We start from the raw sequence: 21,493 nt of genomic DNA, 5'->3' as shown, positions 1-21,493 counted from the left end.
GACGAAAGTGAAAATTGAAAGCAAACATTTTGGACATAAATTATAATCTTTACACATAATGTGGACTGCTTGAGTACATAATTTCATAAGACATTCAGTAACAGAGAAAAAGTTAATTACATCTTTATTATAGGTCATGAATAAGATATTTATGTACAAAACAGATTAGCTTTGAATTGCAACCTAGAATCAAATAAGATGTAATAAATAACTAAACTGCTTCATAGAATTAAGTTGTTACAGCTCTTTACACGATATACTATATTTATAATTGGAACAGAAAAATATATGTTCGTGTCATTCAAATTTTATCATATATTTTAGGTCCTGTGACAAAATCAATCAATTGTAGGTTTAAGGTTTGTTTCTTAGTTGTCTTTAACTTTAGACTGCTCAACCCTGGGGTAACAAGAATGCCATCCGCTTTATCATACGCCTCATGATTTTATAAACTTCTATGAAGTCATCCCTCATTCTTCTGTGGTCCAGGGAAAATAGATCCAGCATGGCCAGCTTCTCTTTATAATTCAGGCTCTCTATTTCAAGTAGCAGCCTCTTAAATCTCTTAAAACAGGATAACAAATATTCTACACAACAATCCCAAATGTGGTCTTAGCAATGATGGGTATAACTGCAACACAATGCCCCCACTTCTAAACTCCTGAAGGCTGACAGCTGAAGGCCAGCACACTAAATGTCTTCTTCATCATCCATTTTACTTGCATGGCCACTTTCTGCAAACTGTATACTTGTACTCCCCAGTTCCACTGTTCAACAACACTTGTCAGTACCCTATATGTCCAACCCTGGTCTGAATATCCAAAATGCATCACCTCACCCTTATCTAAGTTGAAATCCATTTGTTAGTTTAGTTCATCTCCCTAACTTATCAAGATTTCTTGGCACCAGCATCTGTAGATTTTCTCTTGTTTGTGATAAGATTTCTTTGTAGTTCAATGTAACCTGCTTCACTATCAACAAGACCCACTAATTTAGTGTCATCAGCAAACCTGCTAATCATGTCATGTAGATTCTTTCTTTTCAAATCTTTTTATTAGTGTTATTATCCAAAATTAACACAAGTATATCGAAGCAAGCAACACTTAAAATGTATCAAGAGAAAAAAACATTATTTTAAAGATTGAAAAATTTTGGTGATAGTAAAAAAAACCCTACTAAGCAAGAAAAAGTGGGGGAAAAACCCCATTATGTGTTCAACCCCGGAGCCATGCATCATACAAAAAGCTTCTAAAGATAGACATCAAACTGCCAGCAAGAAAAAAAAGTACCAAAAATTTACAATTAGATCGTGGAAGAAATCTATCAATTAACTCAAATGATAATAACGAGCAAATGAACCCCATCTTTTCTCAAAATCAAATATAGGTTCAAAGGTTCGACTTCTAATTTTCTCCAAACTAAGACATAGCATTACTTGAGAGAACCATTGTGACAACGTGGGAGCTAATGTTTCCTTCCACTTCAACAAAATGGCCCTCCTAGCTATCAATGTAACAAATGCAGTAACATGTTGGTCAGACACAGAGATACCACAGATATTTTGAGGAATTATTCCAAAAAGCACAGTTACTTTGTTAGGTTGTAAATTAATTTTAAGTGCTTTAGAAATTGTCGAAAAAACTGACTTCCAGAACTGTTGCAGTATAGAACAAGACCAAAACATGTGTGTCAGTGTAGCTGTCTCAGTTTTACATCTATTACAATAACTATCAATGTAAGGGAATATTTTAGACAGTCTCTCCTTCGTCAACTGGTAATGATGTACAATTTAAAATTGAATCAGTGAATGACTAGCACAGATCGAAGAAGAGTTAACCAGTCATAAAAGTCAAATTGAGTTCCTTTTCCCAATCGTGTTTAATCTTAAATAAAGGACGCTTATCCCATGTAATAATAAATTATAAATTCTTCCACTAGAACCCTTCATCGAAGGGTTCATACTCATAATAGTATCCAACAGGTCAGCATCCAATATGTAAGGAAAATTACTTAAATATTTTTGTAATAAATGTCTAACTTGAAGGTATTGTAAGAAGTGTGAGTATGAAAAAGAATATTTATCAATAAATTGTTCAAAAGACATCAATCTATTTTCTTTAAATAAATCCAAAAAAGAATTAATACCTTTATTTTTCCAAAGTAAAAAAATTGGATCACTCAAAGAAGGTTTAAAAAAAGTAATTTCAATAAATTAATCTACAAAGTTTAAATTTTTTGAGATTAAAAAATTGCAGAACTGGAGCCAAATTTGTAAGGAATGCTTAGTCACAGGGTATAGGTTTAAATTAGCAACCTTAGCTAACTGTATAGGTAAAACAACTCCCAATAACGAGATTAAATAAAACTGTTTCACAGCTTTCAATTCCAGGTCTACCCAAACTGGCCGATCGTAATCAAAAGGACATGTATCGCACATTAACAGCCCAGTAATACATTCTTAAATTAGGCAAAGCGAGACCTCCATCCTTTTTCAACTTTTGTAGATGACATTTATTAATTCTTGGTCTTTTATTACTCCAAATAAAAGACAAAATAATAGAATCAATCCGATCAAAAACCTTCTTAGTCAAAAAAACAGGGATATTCTGAAATAAATATAAAAATTTTGGTAAAATCATCATTTTGACTATATGGATACAACCGACAAGTGAAAATGTAGGTGGGCTTCATCTACTAAATAAATACTTGATAGAGTCTACCAAAGGAACGAAATTGGCTTTATGAAGATCCTTACTTTTTTTGTGATTATAACACCTAAATATCTAAAAGAATCCGTGACTCTGAAAGGAGTATTATCATATACAGAGACAGATTCATTTAAAGGAAACAATTCACTATTACTAAAATTTATTTTATATCCTGAAAAATCTCCAAATTCATTGAATAATTGTAGCAAGGCAGGAATAGATTCCTCGGGATTAGATATATAAACCAATAAATCGTCAGCATATAGAGAAATCTTATGAATGGTCTCATTCACAAAAATGGAAAGTGAAATGCATCTCCGCAAGCTTACATAGGATGTCATTGTAACGGTGCAGAAATATAACCAACCAACAGATTGGAGTGGAAAGTAGGATGGAAAATTAAAGAGGCAGGCAATGAGAAGCACAAGGTCACCCTTGGCAGACTGAACCCGGTCAGCCACATTATGTGAGTAATTTCCATCTTTGCAGCTACCTCTGGCCTGCTCTGTTTTTCTCTTGCAATCTTTTCTGGCCACAGTGATTTTATATTATTTCAGACTACGAGGTCTTTATGTGACAGGCACTAATACCCCGTACTTTGGAATTTATCCAATGTCAGCATTGCAGTTCCGCTCTAAATGCCTATTTTTTAAAAATTAAATACAATCATGAACAATAGCCAGATCAGAAATGCTGATCAAGTCAACTAGTTCCCAAAGAGAACTCTGATAGGCCAATCAGATGGTTCACTGCTGCTCGGTGATAGAACACAAAAAAAAATCATGTACAATTAAGAAACATTAAAAAATAGTAGAAATACTGGAGTCATGATGAAGTCTGCTGGAGAGAGACATTTATACACATGCTGTCCTCCATAATTCAAAGAGATTGAAGGATAAGGTTGCAGGGGCAGGAGCACTTGAAACTAAAAACTAATCCCTACCAGGAGAAAACAGCACCTGTTCTTTCCACACTGTTCTCCAGCAGCTTAAGGACTAAGTCCAGCCGGAGCATAACTCACAAGTGCTCTTGAAAGTCAGGTATTAACCCTACCTACCAACAACCAAGCATTGCCATCCTGGTCCCCTTCATGATAGCTTATGAAGAAGCATGTGACTTCCCTCCCAGAGACGATAGGTGTTTGTGCACTCGAAGGTTTGGACCCCATCATTGCAGATATTTCCAACCAGAGCATCTGGAAGACTGTTCCAAATTCTGATAGCACAGTGAAGGAAGCTTCTATCCAGTGTGTAGGTTCTCGCATCAGGCATAGAAACAGCATGAGCAGGCATAGATAAACTTGATCTTGTGGTGCACCGTCTCTCATAAGATGAAGGCAGCATGGCGCGAAGGTCTGCGGGGCTGTGGCTGGTGTGCATTTTGTAAAGCACAATAGCTGCAGCAATCTGTCGTCTGTGGTGTAAACTACTGGTGGCTAGCTTCTCATGAGCTGTGGCTCCATCTACACCTATAATCCTGAGAGTTTTTCTTTGAATGGAATCAAGCTGGCTAAGGACACTCTGTGAGGTATTCATCCATGATAAGCAGGCATGCTCCATGATACTTCGTACCCGGGCTTTGTAAACTGTGGCTCTGCTCTCTTTGTCTAGTTTGGATGCTACTTTCTGCAGAGCTCCAAGCCTTTGTCCAGCCTTGTTTGAAATAGTGGAAAGGTGTTTATCCCACACCAACTTGCTGTCAATATTAACACCAAGGATTACTAGCTCTTTCTTTAAATCCAGCTTGCAGTTCCCAAAATACAGGTTGGGATTAGATGGATTTCTCTTCCTAGACATCACCATCGCCTTGCACTTAGTAGGCTTAAAGGTGACATTCCAGTTGTCTGCCCAGGCTTTCATCCTGTCAAGATCCCCATTCAGGCTTGCCGCCACAGTATTACTCTCTCCTGCTCTAATTGGTGCTAAATATTGTGGAGTCATCAGCGTACAGGTAAAGCTAGTTACTGCATGCATCAACCAAGTCGTCAATAAAGATGGAAAACAAAAGTGGCCCAAGTATTGAACCCTGTGGTACAGATGCATTGATGGTTGAAGAATCAGAAGCCTGACCAGAGATAACAACTTTGATGGTCTGTCCATGAAGGTAGCTCTGCAGCCATTAAGCAGCTTTCCAGATATTCCTTTGGATCTCAGCTTAACACAGAGTCCATTATGCCAGACCTTGTCAAATGCTCCTTTGATATCCAGGGCTTTGTCTAAGAAGGTGTTCCACGTTTGAGATAAGGTGGTGAGGAGATCGGCTGTACTGTGATCAGGTCTAAATCCATACTGCCTTCTTGAAATTAAGTTGTTACGGAGTAGGTAGTTCTGAACTTGTTTGTGGAGTGCTGCTTCCATTACCTTGCTGATGACACTGAGTAAGGACATGGGCGGTAATTTGTAGGATCAGCTCTGGAGTCCCGCTTGTGTACTGGTGTTACTGATGGTATTTTCCATTGTTCTGGGAATACACCACCCCAGAAGCATAGCTGGAAGAGGCGGCAGAGAGGATTTGCCTATAGATGATATATCTGATGATGTGATAGGTTACAGACAAAGAAGAGTTTCTTTTGTATCCAGTTTCATTGTGCTGTTGTGTAAAATTGGATGCATGAGATGGATGTAAGTGAAATAAATGTATATAAAATATTACATTAAGTATCATATTCATGTAATATGTATATATGTGAAATATTACATGAATTAATATAGGATTTAGTTATACACTTGATGGCGTGGTTGACTTTAGCTAAATACTCGTCTTAAATCTGAATATTTGAATTCGCGAAATCGAATTCAGTACAAATACGTAATTTAAATGTACAGGTGACTAATGCTGATGTTTTAATTCTTTCATAATGATTCTTGGCATCATTGCAGCCAAATCATAATTTGTAATTTAAATTGCAATGTTAAACACTTTTCGTAGAATTATGAATGAAAGGAAGTTCTGAATCATTCGAAGCTCATATACAGGTATTTCGAGGATTAATTTACCGGTACTCCAAATGCTAGCAGCACAGAATTTATTCGATCCTCCTTGGGCAACCGCTGTGTTTTGCATTCGAAGTTGATGGGAATCTTAATTTAGACATAGTGTATTTATCTAAATTATTCACAGTCACGCCAATTGCAAAGATTATCCAATTAGAACACTATTTGTAGATTCTACCAAAGCGTTACTGTTCCAGAATCGCACTTGGCATGGGATTGACGTTCATAACACCATGAAAAACAAGTATCCTAGCGGTTTAAAAAAGGGAAACGGTGGGAATTCCATGCAATGTTATAAGCAATGGATATTATCCAGATCGTCCTGAATTGGAAACCCGTATTAGCTTTTAATCGTATTGAGGGCCTTTTGAGAGGTTTTAATCTGAGGTTTTGGCTGGGGTTGCTTTTGACGTAATGAACTTTGATCTGCGGCTGTTAAAGCTGCTCAGCTGTATTAATAGACGGGGACGCGTGAAAAGTCTTTGACATAAACTTGCATTATTTTAGGCCTTTACTTTGGGAAAAGGGTCCAAAGTACTTTCAAAATATCAACTAGAAACAATCGACAGCTTAGAAACAACTAAGATGTAGTATCTACCAGAAACTACCAAGATGTAGTATCTACCAGGAAGAAAAAAACGGCGGAGTGGGGGGAGGAGGCCGAAATCTCCGGGGAAATTTTTGTGCAGGTTGGTGAGCACGTAGCTACCAATATTGGAAGGTATTTCAAAGACCAAAGTCAGGAGCAGGGATCAAAGTAATGGAAATTTAACTGATTGTTTTCAATGCACACATAGAATTCTTCGGGTGATGCCTTTAAAATAAGCACTTAGATTAAGAAAAAGAATGGTGCAGAGATACCATGACGGATCAGTGTTAAAGAAGTAATTTCAAGAGTTTGTCTGGTTATGATTGGCTGGACAGAGGTGAAAACAAGGCAATAGATGATAACACTTAGTTAGACATGTAACACTGGTAGTTTTCTGACTTTGAAATTGAACATACTTCATTGGTTACTAATTATCTGCAACAAGTGTTTCAGCGGTAGAACAAAGATATGGAGAATTGTATGAAAGCACACAGTCAACACAAGTGGAAGTTGGCGGAAGATAGCAAGCCATAACGTGTCAAGGATTTTAACTAAACTTAGTTTGTGAACCATTCACACTTTCAATGGTGTGTAGGAAGGTTGCAGTATAGAGAATGGGATTAAACTGAAGTCTCATCTCACTGATAAAATTATTTTGTGGAGTTTGTATGTAGGAAGATATAAAAATATGTATTCAATATTAAGAGAGGCTTAGGGACTAGAAGTTGTACTTTATTTAAAATAAAAGGAACAACATATTGGAAATAATATTGAACAGTTTACAGACAATTTTATTCTTGCTAATTAAGTGTGGTATTGTATTTATCTTCAGATCTTCTTTAAGAGAATGTTCAAACCTAGAAGCCATCCGTTGCTATTTATCTAGATAACCACTATATTTCAATATTTCCCATTCATGGGGGTTTAAATAGGTTTTTGGCGTAACCAACGGTTACGTGCCATGAGTCTCTTCCCATTCTTTGGATTTCTTTCGCTTTGTGCTTACTTGATCACATAAAATGTTAATTTTAACCCAACCGCTCTCTAACAGTTAGCTTTCCATTCCATGGATATTTTTCTTCCCCATTTTTCATGATGAATCGGCGGACAATGCTGGTCTCTACTTTTCCTGTTCCTCAATGGAAATCTCATACAAACTTCACTTCTAAAAAAAGTTTGCACATTGAAAAATATACAAAAATACCCTGCTTGCTGAAAACATCTTTAAGGAAAAATAAGTTACTTTTGCCAAACAATTATGAGTTACGTCTTCGACTACAGGTCGAGACAGTTTCTGATCTAGTAGCTACAGCAAGTGAAGTTCGTTTTAAAATTCTTAGCGCTACCATATGCACATGGAACAAATCACGCCAAGTGACAAAGACCAAAGACATTTTGCAAATATTGAGCTGAAGGGAATGAATTTTTAATCTGTCTTAAGTGGCTATTTTATCAAAATAAGTATTTATTATAACACTCGACTCTAAGGGTAGGTACAATGAAATGTGCCGTTTGCTACTGAACATTAATAACATTAAGTATTGCCATAATACATGTTCGATGATATACACGAAAATTTACGTTATGCTATTCTCTGTAGCACTAACAGCAGCGAGGTACAGTATACACTTTCTGTAACACTATTTCTCCCACAGGCAAATCGTACCTCACATGGTCAAAAGAGTCCAAATTAAATTCCTCCTACACAAAGTGAAAATGAACACAGTAATGTTAAGCAAATTTTACAATACAAACAGCTAGACCAATGGCAATTATTAACACAGCGCTGAACATCGCTCCAGCAAAGACCTTACTGGTGTCGCACAGTTTATTGCCATCTCCGCTCACGGACATGACAGCTAGTGATGAAACACCAGCGCTAGTGGTTGATTTCAGTTCAGAACCGGGGCCTTGCTTTGCTTCCACTGTCCACTGAAGGACGTTCACTTTCATCTCCATTTCGTGTATCATTTCCCCGACTTCATAGATCTCTTGCTCCAAATCGTTTAGATCGACAGTGTCTATGTTGTTCCCCTCTTCGTAGTTCATGTTCTGAATATTCATAGCACGGGCGGCTACAGCAGATGTCCCGCCAATCATCCCCGTTTGAATCAGATGTTTTGTGGGAGCATTCAGTGGAAACTCTTGACCCAGTTCCAAAGCCCGTCTCATGTCGACTTCTAAGACTTCCATGCACGTCGAAAACAGCACCCACAGCCGTTCGAATTCAGCCCGCTCATTTTTGCTTATAGTTTTGTCCCTTAAAATAGTTGTTAGCTTGTTTTTGTTAGCAACTGCTAGCACCCGTGCTTTTCGTCTGGTTTTCTTTAATTCTTCTCGTAAATTTTGCGAATCGGATGTCCCACCAGCACAGATAACCAAATGCCGATAGCAAGCTGACACTTTGTTTAGGGCATCCAAAAGCGTTTTACATTCATCGTTCACCATTTTAATGCCCGGCCACGATCCTTTCAGATTCGTTTATAATATCACTACAAAATATATTAGTGCGATGCTTTAATAATAGTTCTAAAATACGCATTCGAACTCAAACTGCGTGATTATCCTAGATCCAATAATCTTACCACCATTAGCCATTTATCCAATTGCATATCGGGTTAATCGTGATTTTTCTTGCCTTTTGACTATTTTACGTCAGTTTTCTAAGTTATTGTAGCATGCAAGATTCATTACAATATCTTGATTTTAGATAAATAGCTGCGTATAATGACAACAGAAACACTGAGCCTCAATTCCTGCATGAACCGGTACATAGCATCGTCGGCTTCAATCGTCGGACTAAATACCAGCACCGTATCACGTGCTCTCTAAACCAGGAAGTGAAACCCGTCGCCAAATGTTTCTATTCACGGTAGCTGGTAGTCAGAGCGCTGTCTCATGGGGGCGCCAGTTGGTTGCGGGGGCCATTGGGGGAGATTGCAACTTTTTTCTCCACGTCGACACTTGACTGGTTAACAGCACTGTCAGTCACAAGGATAGCAACATCGTTTCCGCTGTCAAGAAAACGAAACAGTGCTGGAAAGTTAAACCCGAAGTGAGGGTGAAATGATTCAGTGTATGACTATCTGGTAAGTGCTGTGTGTTGTGTTGGAATATGAAGCGGAACATCAAGGAGAGGCTGTGTGTGTGGGTTCAAGCTGATGGGTAGAGCATGGGTCAGGATTTTCTGGGGTTAAGTTCGACTCGCTGACGGGCCTGGCTGAAGATAGCGGCATCACCAGCTAGGTATGGTTACATTGTTTTAATATTTAAATTCGAAAGCTTAATTTTATGTCAGCTAATGTTTCAGTGAAATCCGGATTTCGGTTAGGCGTACCTGACGTGTTTTAAACAGGATGTATGAGGAAGTGTAGTGCTCCAACGCTCTTTAAGGAAACGAATAGGCCCGCAGTTGTACTTAATTGCTAATATTATTAGCAAACTATATTGACCATCGAGTCGTAATTAACCACAATAGCTTTGCCAGCTGTTTCTAGAAAAGAGATCATATGATGCAAGAACAAGCTGACTCTGTGGGAAATCAGAACATGCATAGACATCACGAAATGCATCTGCTGGTATTGTTACAGAAAATGATACAGCTAAAGAATATATCATTACATTTTCTCTCAGTGAACAGTTGTCTTTGGGATGTCAATCTTGACTATTATCTAAATCAAGAGCTTGGCTCCTGAACCCCATCAGACATTTAAGCACTTAATCTTGATAAAGAGGGAGGCAGTACTGCACCATTTGGAGGTGCTTTTAAATAAACTTCAAATGAACACCTTTTATGTTCTCATCGATTGATTTGAAAGATCCTGTTTGGGGATGCGCAGGATTTTGCTTGATATTTATCGCTAATTGAATATCAATATTGTGGGATCTTGTTATATGTGTATTTGCAGTCATGTTTTCCTATAGAACATCTAATTACATTTCAGAAGTACTTAATTGGTTGCAAAGTGTGTAGAGATCTCCTGGTCATGAAAGGTGCTATGTAAAACCGTGTTATAAAAATAGAAATTTGTTCTTTGTGTTAGTATTTTCTGGTATTGGCATATCTCTTGCAGTAATGTATTAGTCTAATTGGATTCATATAAAAAATCTCTTATCCCTAAGTAGTAAGAACATATCTAGAAATCTAATCACAAACAAGAGAAAATCTGCAGATGCTGGAAATCCAAGCAATACTGTACACAGAAAAATGCTGGAGGAGCTCAGGCCTGGCCTGCTGAGTTCCTCCAGCATTTTGTGTGTGTTGTCGAGACATCTAAGTTGCCTTATACCACTGCTTGGTTCTCTTATACCTAACAGATTAAGGGGGAGATTGGAAGAAGAATGTCCTTGCTTCAAACAGGGATTCACTGGTCAAGTTGAGCCATGTTCTAGTTCACACGTAGGACCTTATTGTGTCAGGGCTGAAGGTCCTTGTGTTGCTTCCTAATTTATCCCTTTGTAATGGCTTTTGTAAAATCAGTACAAATTGCTGTTGTCCAAAGCTCAGCAATTAAAAACTACTTGATTTCAGTCCATGAAGGTGACCCTAAGGTTCCTATTACCTGCCACTTAAATTCACTATCCCACTCCTCATCTGATTTTCTGAATGATGCTACCATTTTACCCCATGTGCAGAATGAAGATGCCACACTCTATAGATTTTCTTATTTCCTTAACTTAAAATCTACTAGGCTGCTTTCCCAACCCTCCTCCTCCCACTCCTGTTCCCATTGTACCAGTTCAGCTTATTTATGAAATGTACATTAGAAGCATTTTGGTTACAGTTTATTCATGATGCACACAATACAACAACAATACCTACAATCGCAGTATAGAAATGAAGTTCTTCAAATTAACCAAATGTTGTACTTTCCATATTAATTGTGCTTGTGATGTACTACTATGTAAGCATGATTATTTTTTAACCAGCTATCCACCCACTTATTTGCCTTTTCACCTGTAGTGTTTGTTATACTGGTGTGATATTCTGTTTTTAGGAAATTAATTAATTCAAGCTCGAAGTGACTAATTTTTTTGGTAAATTGCAGGTAAAATCCAAATCACATTTTCAACACCATGTTTTATTTTGTTTAGTAGCAAAAATTAGAGCTCTCATTAAGAATTTACATGTGCATATTATTCAAAGGTTTTTCACTATATTGAATGCAACAAGCTAGAACATTTAGATAAACGACAGCTGAGTGATGTATATTTATTGAGATTTTTCAGTGTGATCTGTTTAGAAACCTTTAAAGTTTTCCTGTTTTGTTTTTGTTTTGAATTCAATTCTGTAATCTTCTTCCTGAATGATTTTAAGACAGATTTAGCATATGTATTTAAGAATCCTTTGATGGTTAGTTTATTTATGATGCACAGAAGAGAATGGCAGTTACTCCAGTCATAATCTAAAAATTAATTTTTCAGATTAGCTGTCCCTTTCATATTTATAAAATACTCACACTGTTCATTTCCCTGTTGACTACATCAATCCACCTCCTTGTTATGATGCAGAAGGTAGCCATTAACCTCATCAAGTTTATGCTAGCTCCCAGCACAGTAATTTCCATGAGTCCAATTCCCTCCTCATGTCTCTGCAGCGCTGCAACTAATTCTTCCTCAGTTGCCAAAAAACTTCTCTTGATTATTTTAACCTGTAATAAACAGAAGTCAGTTATCTTACCAGTACTTCGTTAGAATGTTGGAGGAAAGCAAAGCACCCAGCAGAAACCCATTTGTTCACTGAAAGAATGTGAAAGCCACATAGACAGCATCCAAGGTTTGGATCGAACCTGCGACCCTAGCATAAGTTAGTTAAGCAAATCAGCCCACACACACTGGGGCATGGGCCGTCAACAGCAGCTCACCAGAGTACTCTGCCCTGGGTCAGCCTTTCAAGCTGTCTACAGGTGTAGCCCAACTTCTTGGTGTCAGCGTCAAAGTCATGTTGCTAAGTGTCCTTTGGCCACTTTTCCTGGATGATAGAACGTTCATTCGCCCTGTGGCTTCCATGGGCTTGCGGCTTTCACCACACAACATCCTGCGTCTTTAAGGTGAAGATTCTTCCTCTCCCAGGGATGAGGTCTTTGGAACTTCTGTTGGCATTTCTGTAGCTCTGGGTTTTTATCAGGATAGCGTTGCCAGCCCCATGTCCCTTCACAGTCGGGCTTGGGACTGTTCACAGTGGAGCTTGGGTCCCTGGAGCTGTGAGATTATTGGTATTATTTCCAAAGTAAGTTATTGCGGTATTAAAATATTGTGATTTCTGACTATTAAATGCCCCTTAAATTCAATATTATTTAATGTTTCAAGGTTTGTTATTCAAGGGAATTTAGAATTGGTGATAAAATGACAGGGAATCAGGAAGTGAAATATTTTTTACGCTGGATGTATGAAAGTAGAAGTAGAAACTGTATTCATAAAACCTACTGTATTCATTATTGTTCCTTGTGTAGATACACTTCATCTGTTGGGCGTACCTTGTGGAACTTGAACTCTTCCTTGATTTTTTTAATGCTGCTATTACACGTGTTACCTAATTAAACTCTCTTAATATTTTGCCATTTTTCTTTAGTAAACCTTTTTTTTGTTGTTATAATGCTACAAAATGTTGTATTAATATTGCACCTTGTAAATAATCAAACTATAACTTTCCATTTCTTGCACAGTTGAAATTTAGTGCACAGTGCTTGGTGTCCATGGCTATGTATGATGAAGATATTTCAAGAAACCCTTTCTATTTAGCTCTTCAGAAGCAAAAGCCTGATGCCGCCAACCGTGTAGCAGAACTACATGGAATTGTGAGTAATCTATTACATTCATGTAACAAAGTCTGAAGAGGCAAACACGAGGAAATCTGCAGATGCTGGAAATTCAAGCAACACACATAAAAGTTGCTGGTGAATGCAGCAGGCCAGGCAGCATCTCTAGGAACAGGTACAGTCGACGTTTCGGGCCAAGACCCTTCCTCAGGACTCTTCAGACTTTGAAGTCTGAAAAGACTTGCCAACACAAAGAAAAATTTTCTAGTTAGGAATGGAGTCATTTCAGTTTTTCCCCCTGATATTACAGTCAGCATTTGGAGGTCAAACATATCTCTTCTCTTCATGTTTTATCCTGTATTGTGTTCCATGGCCTTCAGCATCAATGAATTTCCAACTTCTTTTTGGTATTTTTGCCTTAATATCACTTAATATCAGTTGTTACTGTTTTCATTTTTTTTAAACTTGGTTTCACTTTTAGTGAATACAAGTTTTCCGGATTCTAAATTTCTTTACCTCCCTGCTCAGCTGCCACAATGGGTAGGAAAGGCTCATAGGAGATTTAGAGTTTAGCCATATGGCAGTAGGATTTGGGTCAGATAAGGTGACAGCAGAGTTCAACATAATTAAATTAGCCATCCTCAGTGCAGCTTACCTGATCATTCTTCTTTCCATACTGTCATTTTTGCTAGGTAACAGCCAAGAGAAGAAGTGAAATATTTTATTGAAGTTCTGATACTAAATCTGATACAAGTTCTGCATTTCCCAGCTTTGCAGAGATCTCTGTCCATGACCATGCTCCTCTCTACTCTCCCTCCATGTATATTGGAACCTTTGATTCCGTCAGTATGAGCTTAATTTATAAGCATTTGCAGAGAAATGAGCAAATAAATAAATAAGATCAGGGAAAAGTCAATGTACCCATGAAATTAGAATTGTAATTTTCTAATAACCTAAGCTGTCTCACCTCTAAAAATGGGTCCTACTGAAGAAAGCAAAAATAGTTGTGAACTCTATTGCCAATTCAGGAGAAATAATAGATTTTTTTTTTGAGTACCAACTGCAGAGAGTTCATGACCGCTGGTAGTTACTCATAAACTCAACAAACAAGAAGTATGTTCACTATTACTGGAATTCTTTAAGGGACTTTAAGTTCCTTCTGAAGATGTAATTATGGACTTACCCAGTTCCCTCAGCAAATTGTTCCAAAAGGTGGAGAAAATCATTCCCTGCTTGTGCAATTTTGAAATCACAAGCTCCAGTGTATAAAGAACTTGTATGATTAGGCAGAACCAATCCTTAATATTTTAACATAATCCTATTATGCTTATTTCTCTAAGCTAAAAATAATAAAGTTAAAATCTATCTTTTTAATGCTATAAACCGGGGTTTGATTCTGGTCTCGGTTGCTGTCTGAAAAGATTTTGCACATTTTCCATGTGACCATGAATGTTTTCCCTGGGTGCTTTGAGATTTTCCACATATCTGGAAGATATGCTGGTTAGTTAGCTACTGTAAATAACCCCTAGTGTAGTTGACTGTAGGAGAATTGGAACGGTGTTAATGAGCATGTGAGAGAGAATAGATCATGGGAATTATGCTGGGAGAAATGAGATTGATGGAGTTGCTCTGAAAGCTGCAATAGACTTGAAATGCCAAATGTCCATTTATGTTATAAAGAAATCTGAAAAATATAACATCTATCATCATCATCATCATCATCTTTATTTGTGTCAAAAGCTTGACCTTTTCATCATGTGCAACATTGATTATAAAAAGTGAATTATACGGAAGAGTCTTGTATTAAATGCGTATAGTGAGTTATAGCTAAGGAACAATATTACTTGTGAATGGCTTCAAGAAAGAGATTGACCAGAGTATTTACTTAAATAAAGGTTCATGAAGATCCTTAACTGAAAGTAGACAATTCAAATGTTGCAATTACAAATGATCTGATAGCATTCATTTCTCAGAGTTGTTCTGTGCAGCATCTTGAATTTATTAAAGGCATCCGTTAGTCTCGTGAGACCATGGATTTGCGCCTGGGCAAGGTTGTGTGGAAGACTGGCAGTTGACAATAAAGTTGTCCAAGGGAAGGGCATTAGGACCCATACAGCTTGGCACCAGTGTTGTTGCAGAACATTGTGTGGTTAAGTGCCTTGCTCAAGGACACAACGCGCTGCCTCGGCTGGGGCGACCTTCAGGTTGCTAGTCGAATGCCTTAACCACTTGGCCAAGTGCCCACAATTTATTTCCTAGCAGAATTCATATAACTAACAAAGAAAATCATAAATAAGTTAGAAAAAAAACTGTTCTTTGGAATTAAGTAATAATAATATACAGGCCACAATGTGAGCAGCAGAATATTTAAAAAGTACAAACTTAATTGGAGCCTTCTGGTGAATGGCTAGATCTGTGAGTAAATTCTGTGTTGGAAACACAGCTTCCTATGACATATTATTTCCAAGAATATATGGACAGCCCTTTCTACAGCACAACAGACGGAAAAATAATAGGCTGAATGTAGCTGGATTCATCTGAAGGACCAAGGACCCTGCCTGTTTACATGTACCCAGACTGGATAGGAGTACTTCCCGCTACCTCCCCTCTCCCTTCCCCTTTTCTCAGCCTTGATTCTCCTCTCCCTGTCTCATTCCTACTCTCAGTCCACAATAGAGACCTATATCAGAATCGGGTTTATCATCACTCACATATGTCATGAAATTTGTTGTTTTTTGTGGCAGCCATAAGTTCAATACATAAAATTAATACAGTACTGTGCAAAAGCCTTAGGCATCCTAGCAATGTATATGTGCCTAAGACTTTTGCACAGTATTGGTATAAGATGTAATATGGTATTTTATCTGGGTCTCTGCTGTATAAGATGCATATCATAAAAAGAATGTTTTCAGTAATTCATGTTACACATTTGGCTTAAAGTCCTCATTTCTTTTGGTTATTAAGACCCTTTTCTTGTCGTGTATGTTAACTGTTATTTTACACATTTAGGTGTTGGTGCCATGCAAAGCTAGCTTGTCAAGAGGCAGCGTGGCTGCTGCCCACTTTGAATCTTATGTCCTGTATCCTGTGGATGAAGCTGGTAGTAGTTACCAGACATTAAATGGAAAAGTAAGTGGTGTACGAATATATGGAGCTTGTTTTTTCATTGTGTGCAATCTTATTTTAAATATCTCTGTCTGCTGGGAGATTCTAAAATTTGCAACGCCTTTATTTCTATCGCTTACAAACATAAAATGCAGAATTATTAATTATGCAAAATATTGGCAAAAGAAAATTTCCTCTGATTTACACATTTGATTTAAAATTATGAAATTAAGTGACACTAATTGTGCTCTAATTATTTGTATGAATATTGTCGATTTTTCAGAAGCGCCCAGATTTTAATTTCTTGTTTAAATATTATTTTTCCCCCTTCACTGTAAACTATTTGTATTTCCAGGAAGTTACCATCAGAGGAAACCTAATTAGTTTGGGTGTTGGATTTAGCTCACCATGCACAATACGTATTCTTTTTGAAGAAACTTTCTACAATGAGAAAGAAGAAAGTTTTAGCATTCTATGTATTGCCCGACCATTGGAAAAGAATTCCTATTCAGGTCAGTGAATTAGAAACTTGGTATCTTACCTGCTACTGCAGCCTATCTTGATAATAAATGAAAAACACATGTATATATTAAACAAACAGTAATTTTCATAACTACTGCATTAGGACAGGACAGCTTAGAAAAGTTTTGTATTGAATAAGATTGCATGATAAAAGTGAGAAGATGATTTGCATTTTACGTCATTGACTACCTTGACCTACTTTTATTTAAGCTGACTGATAAACTTTTCTGGTGGTATCAGATGGGCACCATCTAGTTCAAATAAATTGGTGGTTGCAAAGACTATTGCTGGCAAAATGTGCCTGAAAAAGGAAGTGAAAGAATTAATGTAAAGAGACTAATCTGTCTGACTGTACAGGTGCATCCTAATCTGATGAGTATTTTCAGCAGTTTCTGATTTACTTCAGATTTTCAACAGTTGGCATTTTTTTAGTCTTTCAATTTCTGTTTAGGTTACACATGATGTACTGTAAACTTCCTGACCACCGTATCTCAGGAAGGATACACAGGCCTTGGAATGGTTGCAGTCTAGCTCTCCTAGGATTATCGTGATTTTCTAAAGTTAAATTATGAGGAGAGATTACAGAAAATAGATGATGGAAATTAGAAGACAATGAGGTGCTTTTATTGTGGCTTTTAATGTTGGGTAGAAATAAAGCTAATTTATCTGGCTTTAAAATCTACAAATTAGAGCCAGGATATTGCTATATAACTTTTTTTTCCCCTGGAGCTTCCGTAAACACTATTGTTGTCACAACAAAGAAGTAGATAGTACGGAAAAGCATTTAATTGGGATAGGACAAATGCTGATGCTATTAGGCAGGAACTTGGGAGCGTGAATTGGGGAAAAAATGTACTCAGGGAATGTGAAGGTTGTTTAGGTAGCATTTGCCTAGGATTCTGGATAGGTTTGGCTCATTGAGGCTGGGAAAGGATGGTAGATGAAGGAACCATGGCTGACAAGAGATCCAGTAAAGAGGAAGAAAAATGCATACTTAAGGTTTAGGAAATAAGGATCAGACAGGGCTCTGGAGAGTTATAAGGCGGCCAGGAAAGTGCTTAAGAAGGAACCTAGGAGAACTAGAAAGGGACGTAGGAAAGCCATTGCAAGTAAGATTGAGGAAAATCCCAAAGCATTCAATACATATATGAACAACAGGAGGATGACCAGATTGAGAGTAGGACTGAACAGGGATCAATGTACCTTAAATCAGAGCAGGTAGGGGAGGTCCTTAATAAATTCTTTACTTCAGTATTCACCAGTGAGAGGGACTTTGAACGTGAGGATGGCTTAAATCAGACCTATGTGCTGGAGTACATCAACTTTAAGAAATTGGATGTGCTGGAACTTTTGAAAAACATTAGGATAGCTAACTGTCTGGGGCCAGAAGGGATATACCCCAGGTTACTGCAGAAAGCAAGAGAAGAGATTGCAGCAGCTTTGGCAATGATTTTTGTGTCCTCACTAGCCACAGGAGTAGTACCAGAAGGTTGGAGGTTGACGAGTATTATTCCTTTGCTCAACAAAGGTAATGGGAATCATATTGGAAATTATAGACCATTGAGTCTCACATCAGTGGTGGGTAAACTATTGAGGAGGATTCTTAGAGACAGGAGTTACGAGTAATTGGAGAAGCATAGTCTGATGAGGAATTGTTAGCTTGGCTTTGTGAGGGGTAGGTCATGCCTCACAAACGGAATTGAATTCTTCAAAGAAGTGACAAAACAAATTGATGAAGGTAGAGCAGTGGATATAGTGTATATAGATTTTAATAAGACTCCCATGGTAGTTTCATTCGGAGAGTCAGGAGGTGTGGGATCCTAGGAAACTTGGCTGTGTGGATTCAGAATTGGCTCACCCGCAGAAAGCAGAGGGGTTTTGTAGATGGAGTTTATTCTGCCTGAGGGCCAGTGACCCCCCAGTGATGTTTTGTAGGTATCTGTTGTGGGAAATGTGCCCTTTGTGATTCTTATAAATGACCTGGATGAGGAAGTAGAAGCTTGGTGTGGTAAGTTTGCAAATGTGGATAGTGTAGAAGACTGTTACAGTTTACAACAGGACATTAGTAAAATGCAGAGCTGGGCTGACAAGTAGCAGGTGGAGTTCAACCCGGGAAAGTATGAAGTGATACACCTTCAAAGGTTGAACTTGAAGGCAGAGTACAGGGTTAATGGCAGGATTCTTGGCAGTGTGGAGAACAGAGGGTTCTTGTGGTCTACATCCATAGATCCCTCAGAGTTCCACACAAGTTGATGGGGTAGTTAAGAAGGTGAATGGTGGGTTGGCCTTCATCATTTGGGGGAATTGCTTTCAAGGGCTGTGAAGTGATATTGCTACTGTATAAAACTCTGGTTAGACCACACTTGGAATATTGTGTTCAGTCCTGATTGCCTCATTAAAGGAAGAATGTGGAAGCTTTAGAAAAAAGAATCCAGTTTAATATTACCAGCATATGTTGTGAAATTTGTTAACTTTGTGGCAGCAGTACAATGCAATACATGATAAATGTAGAAAAGAACTGGATTACAGTAAGTATAGATATGTCTATTAAATAGTTAATTTAAAATAAGTAGTGCAAAAACAGAAATAAATTTTAAAAAAAGGTGTGAGGTAGTGTTCGTGGGTTCAATGAGCATTCAGAGATCGGATGGCAGAGGGGCAGGAGCTGTTCCTGAATCGCTGAGTGTGTGCCTCCAGACTTCTGTACCTCCTTTCTGATGGTAACAATGAGAAGAGGGCATGTCCCGGATGTTGCATGCAGAGGAGATTTAAGAGGATGCTGCCTGGATTAGAGGGCATATTTTATGAGGATAGTTGAGCGAGTTAGGACTTTTCTGTGTGGAGCAAAGGAGGATGAGAGGTGGCTTGATTTTTGTGTATAATATGATAAAAGGCACAGATATGGTGGACAGCTGGCAACTTTTTCCCAGGTTAGAAATGGCTAATACAAGGGAACGTATAGAGGGGAATGTCAGAGGTAAGTTTTTTTTACACAGAGTGGTGAGTGTGTAGACGCATTGCCTGGGGTGACGGTAGAGACAAATACATTCAGAACATTTAAGAGACGTGGATTAAAGAAAAATGCATGTCTATGTGGATGGGGAAGTGTTAGATTGATCTTAGAATAGATTAAAAGTATGGCACAACATTGAGGACTGAAAGTAGTGGTCCATGTTCTATATGTGATAGATCTTTTATATGTCTATGCCTGTTATAATATTTTCTAGAAGAAAATCCCTCAGCTTTCGATTCCTACTGTCTGAAAAACTTTGAGGATGCCAAAGAATTTTTGGGTCGACAATTATTCAAAGTTGATAAGTACATCAATGCTTTCCGAAACTCCTTTAAAGAGCTTGAAATAAAAAGTCTACGGCATCATATAGTGAGTAACTGGTTCTTGTTCTATAAATTGTGATTTCTCTTGTAATTGCATTACTATGGTTGAATGGTGAATTCATTTCATTTCTAGTGCACATATTTGAACAGTGGGTCCCCCTTTCCTACCAAGTGTTACCAGGCTCGGATATGGCCCAAGTGCAGAGTGAGAGACACTGAAGCAGGTCTACGTCTGCATTAAAGTTTGTGAACCAGTGTTAAAGAGAAAAATAATACAATAAACGCTAGGCCAAACAGGGCCATTGACTAAAAACTCTCAAATGGCAAACGAAGCCTACATGGCGGCTGAAAAGAAAATCTGAACATTAAACGAATACCACTAGTCTTCAGAGTCAGTTGACTCAAAGATCCAATTTTCTCAGGGAAGCCGAAAGCAAACAGACAGCGAAGCGTTGCAGTGTTCTGTTCAAGTCTTGACAGGCACTATGACGACAAGTATGGAGTTAAATACTATCACGAATAAATAATAATTAGCTGACACGTGGAAATTCGCAAGTGCAGTTGCCCTATCTACTGTGCTGCCGAATCCGTGGTTGTGACACCAAGGAGGAGATAGTTCCAGCTAACAAAGAAGTTTTTTGTGATACATGTTTAAATCCAGAAAAAGCTCTTAAAACACATTTAAAACTCTTGGTGAATTTTCTGCCTTTTTTAAAAAAAAAATTCCAAATTACAAACAATTTCTAAAACGCGCAAGATTTCCAAAACACAGGTACAATACCTATAAGCTAAAAGGACATCCAATGATGCAGACGAACAAATCGCCCATCACAGAAACTGAGCCATAGGAATGGTCTCTCATTCACCCTGTGTTTCTTTCTTGCTGCTTTATGTTCCTTACCCCATTCCTAACAAGTGTGAACTGTTCCCTCCATTTACATATTTTTTTCTGCCACTTGGGTGAAATATGGTATACATATTTGAGGAAATATCAAATATCTTTTTTTTACTTAAACACTCTAAAAGATTCTTGGAGACACAGCTCCCAGTCACCCACGGTTAATGCTGTGAAGCTAACTTCTCTGAGTACATAAACCTTCCAACTTAATAATAGATCAGTCATTGATGTGCTAAGTGATTGTCTTCATCTGATGTGCAGGCTTCCTTGAACTAAGTAGCTGTTGTTTGAAACAAGCCAAATTGAATAGTCATATACTGTGCCTCTTGAGCAGCAATAAGCCAGGTGCAGTGACCCAGCATCCTGCTTTCTATAGATAATGTGTCTGTTTGCAAAGCTGCCCTTCCAACTTCAAACTGATCATTCCTAGCCATTTACATTATACACTGAAGGCAGGTTCCCATTTATGACAACAAGATGAATAAAAAATTAGGTGGAAGTTTATTTTACTCAAAAACAACCCTTTCATCCCCAGAAGTGTCAGCAGATGCCCCCGGCATGGGAAGTGAATATGTATCAAAATA

The 21,493-nt window shown here is 37.9% G+C and overlaps 2 protein-coding genes across 4 annotated transcripts in view; one reads left to right on the top strand and one right to left on the bottom strand.

Annotated features, from left to right (window-relative positions):
* Positions 1–7,019: 7,019 nt before the first annotated feature.
* Positions 7,020–9,089, bottom strand: si:ch73-167i17.6 (regulator of G-protein signaling 9-binding protein). Its single transcript, XM_063067464.1, has one exon. The coding sequence runs from the start codon at positions 8,736–8,738 to the stop codon at positions 8,022–8,024; it is 717 nt and encodes a 238-aa protein (XP_062923534.1). The 5' UTR covers positions 8,739–9,089; the 3' UTR covers positions 7,020–8,021.
* Positions 9,090–9,246: 157 nt separating this feature from the next.
* ankrd27 (ankyrin repeat domain 27 (VPS9 domain)) overlaps positions 9,247–21,493 on the top strand; it is a 109,417-nt gene continuing 97,170 nt past the window's right edge. For all 3 annotated transcript variants that reach the window (XM_063066976.1, XM_063066974.1, XM_063066977.1), the window contains exons 1-5: positions 9,247–9,379; positions 12,956–13,087; positions 16,058–16,177; positions 16,509–16,665; positions 19,903–20,057. In XM_063066976.1, the coding sequence (XP_062923046.1) occupies positions 12,986–13,087; positions 16,058–16,177; positions 16,509–16,665; positions 19,903–20,057 (534 nt within the window). In that variant the 5' untranslated portion in view covers positions 9,247–9,379; positions 12,956–12,985. The remainder of the gene's footprint in view (positions 9,380–12,955; positions 13,088–16,057; positions 16,178–16,508; positions 16,666–19,902; positions 20,058–21,493) is intronic.

This window comes from Mobula hypostoma, chromosome 14, assembly GCF_963921235.1.
Source record: "Mobula hypostoma chromosome 14, sMobHyp1.1, whole genome shotgun sequence".
Taxonomy (NCBI): Eukaryota; Metazoa; Chordata; class Chondrichthyes; order Myliobatiformes; family Myliobatidae; genus Mobula; species Mobula hypostoma.
The sequence above is the reverse complement of the archived record's forward strand: the minus strand, read 5'-3'. Positions and strand labels throughout refer to the sequence as shown.

Bases quoted from the DNA above. Each gene is read 5' to 3' on its own strand.
- si:ch73-167i17.6 (XM_063067464.1), bottom strand. From the start codon at position 8,738: ATGGTGAACGATGAATGTAAAACGCTTTTGGATGCCCTAAACAAAGTG.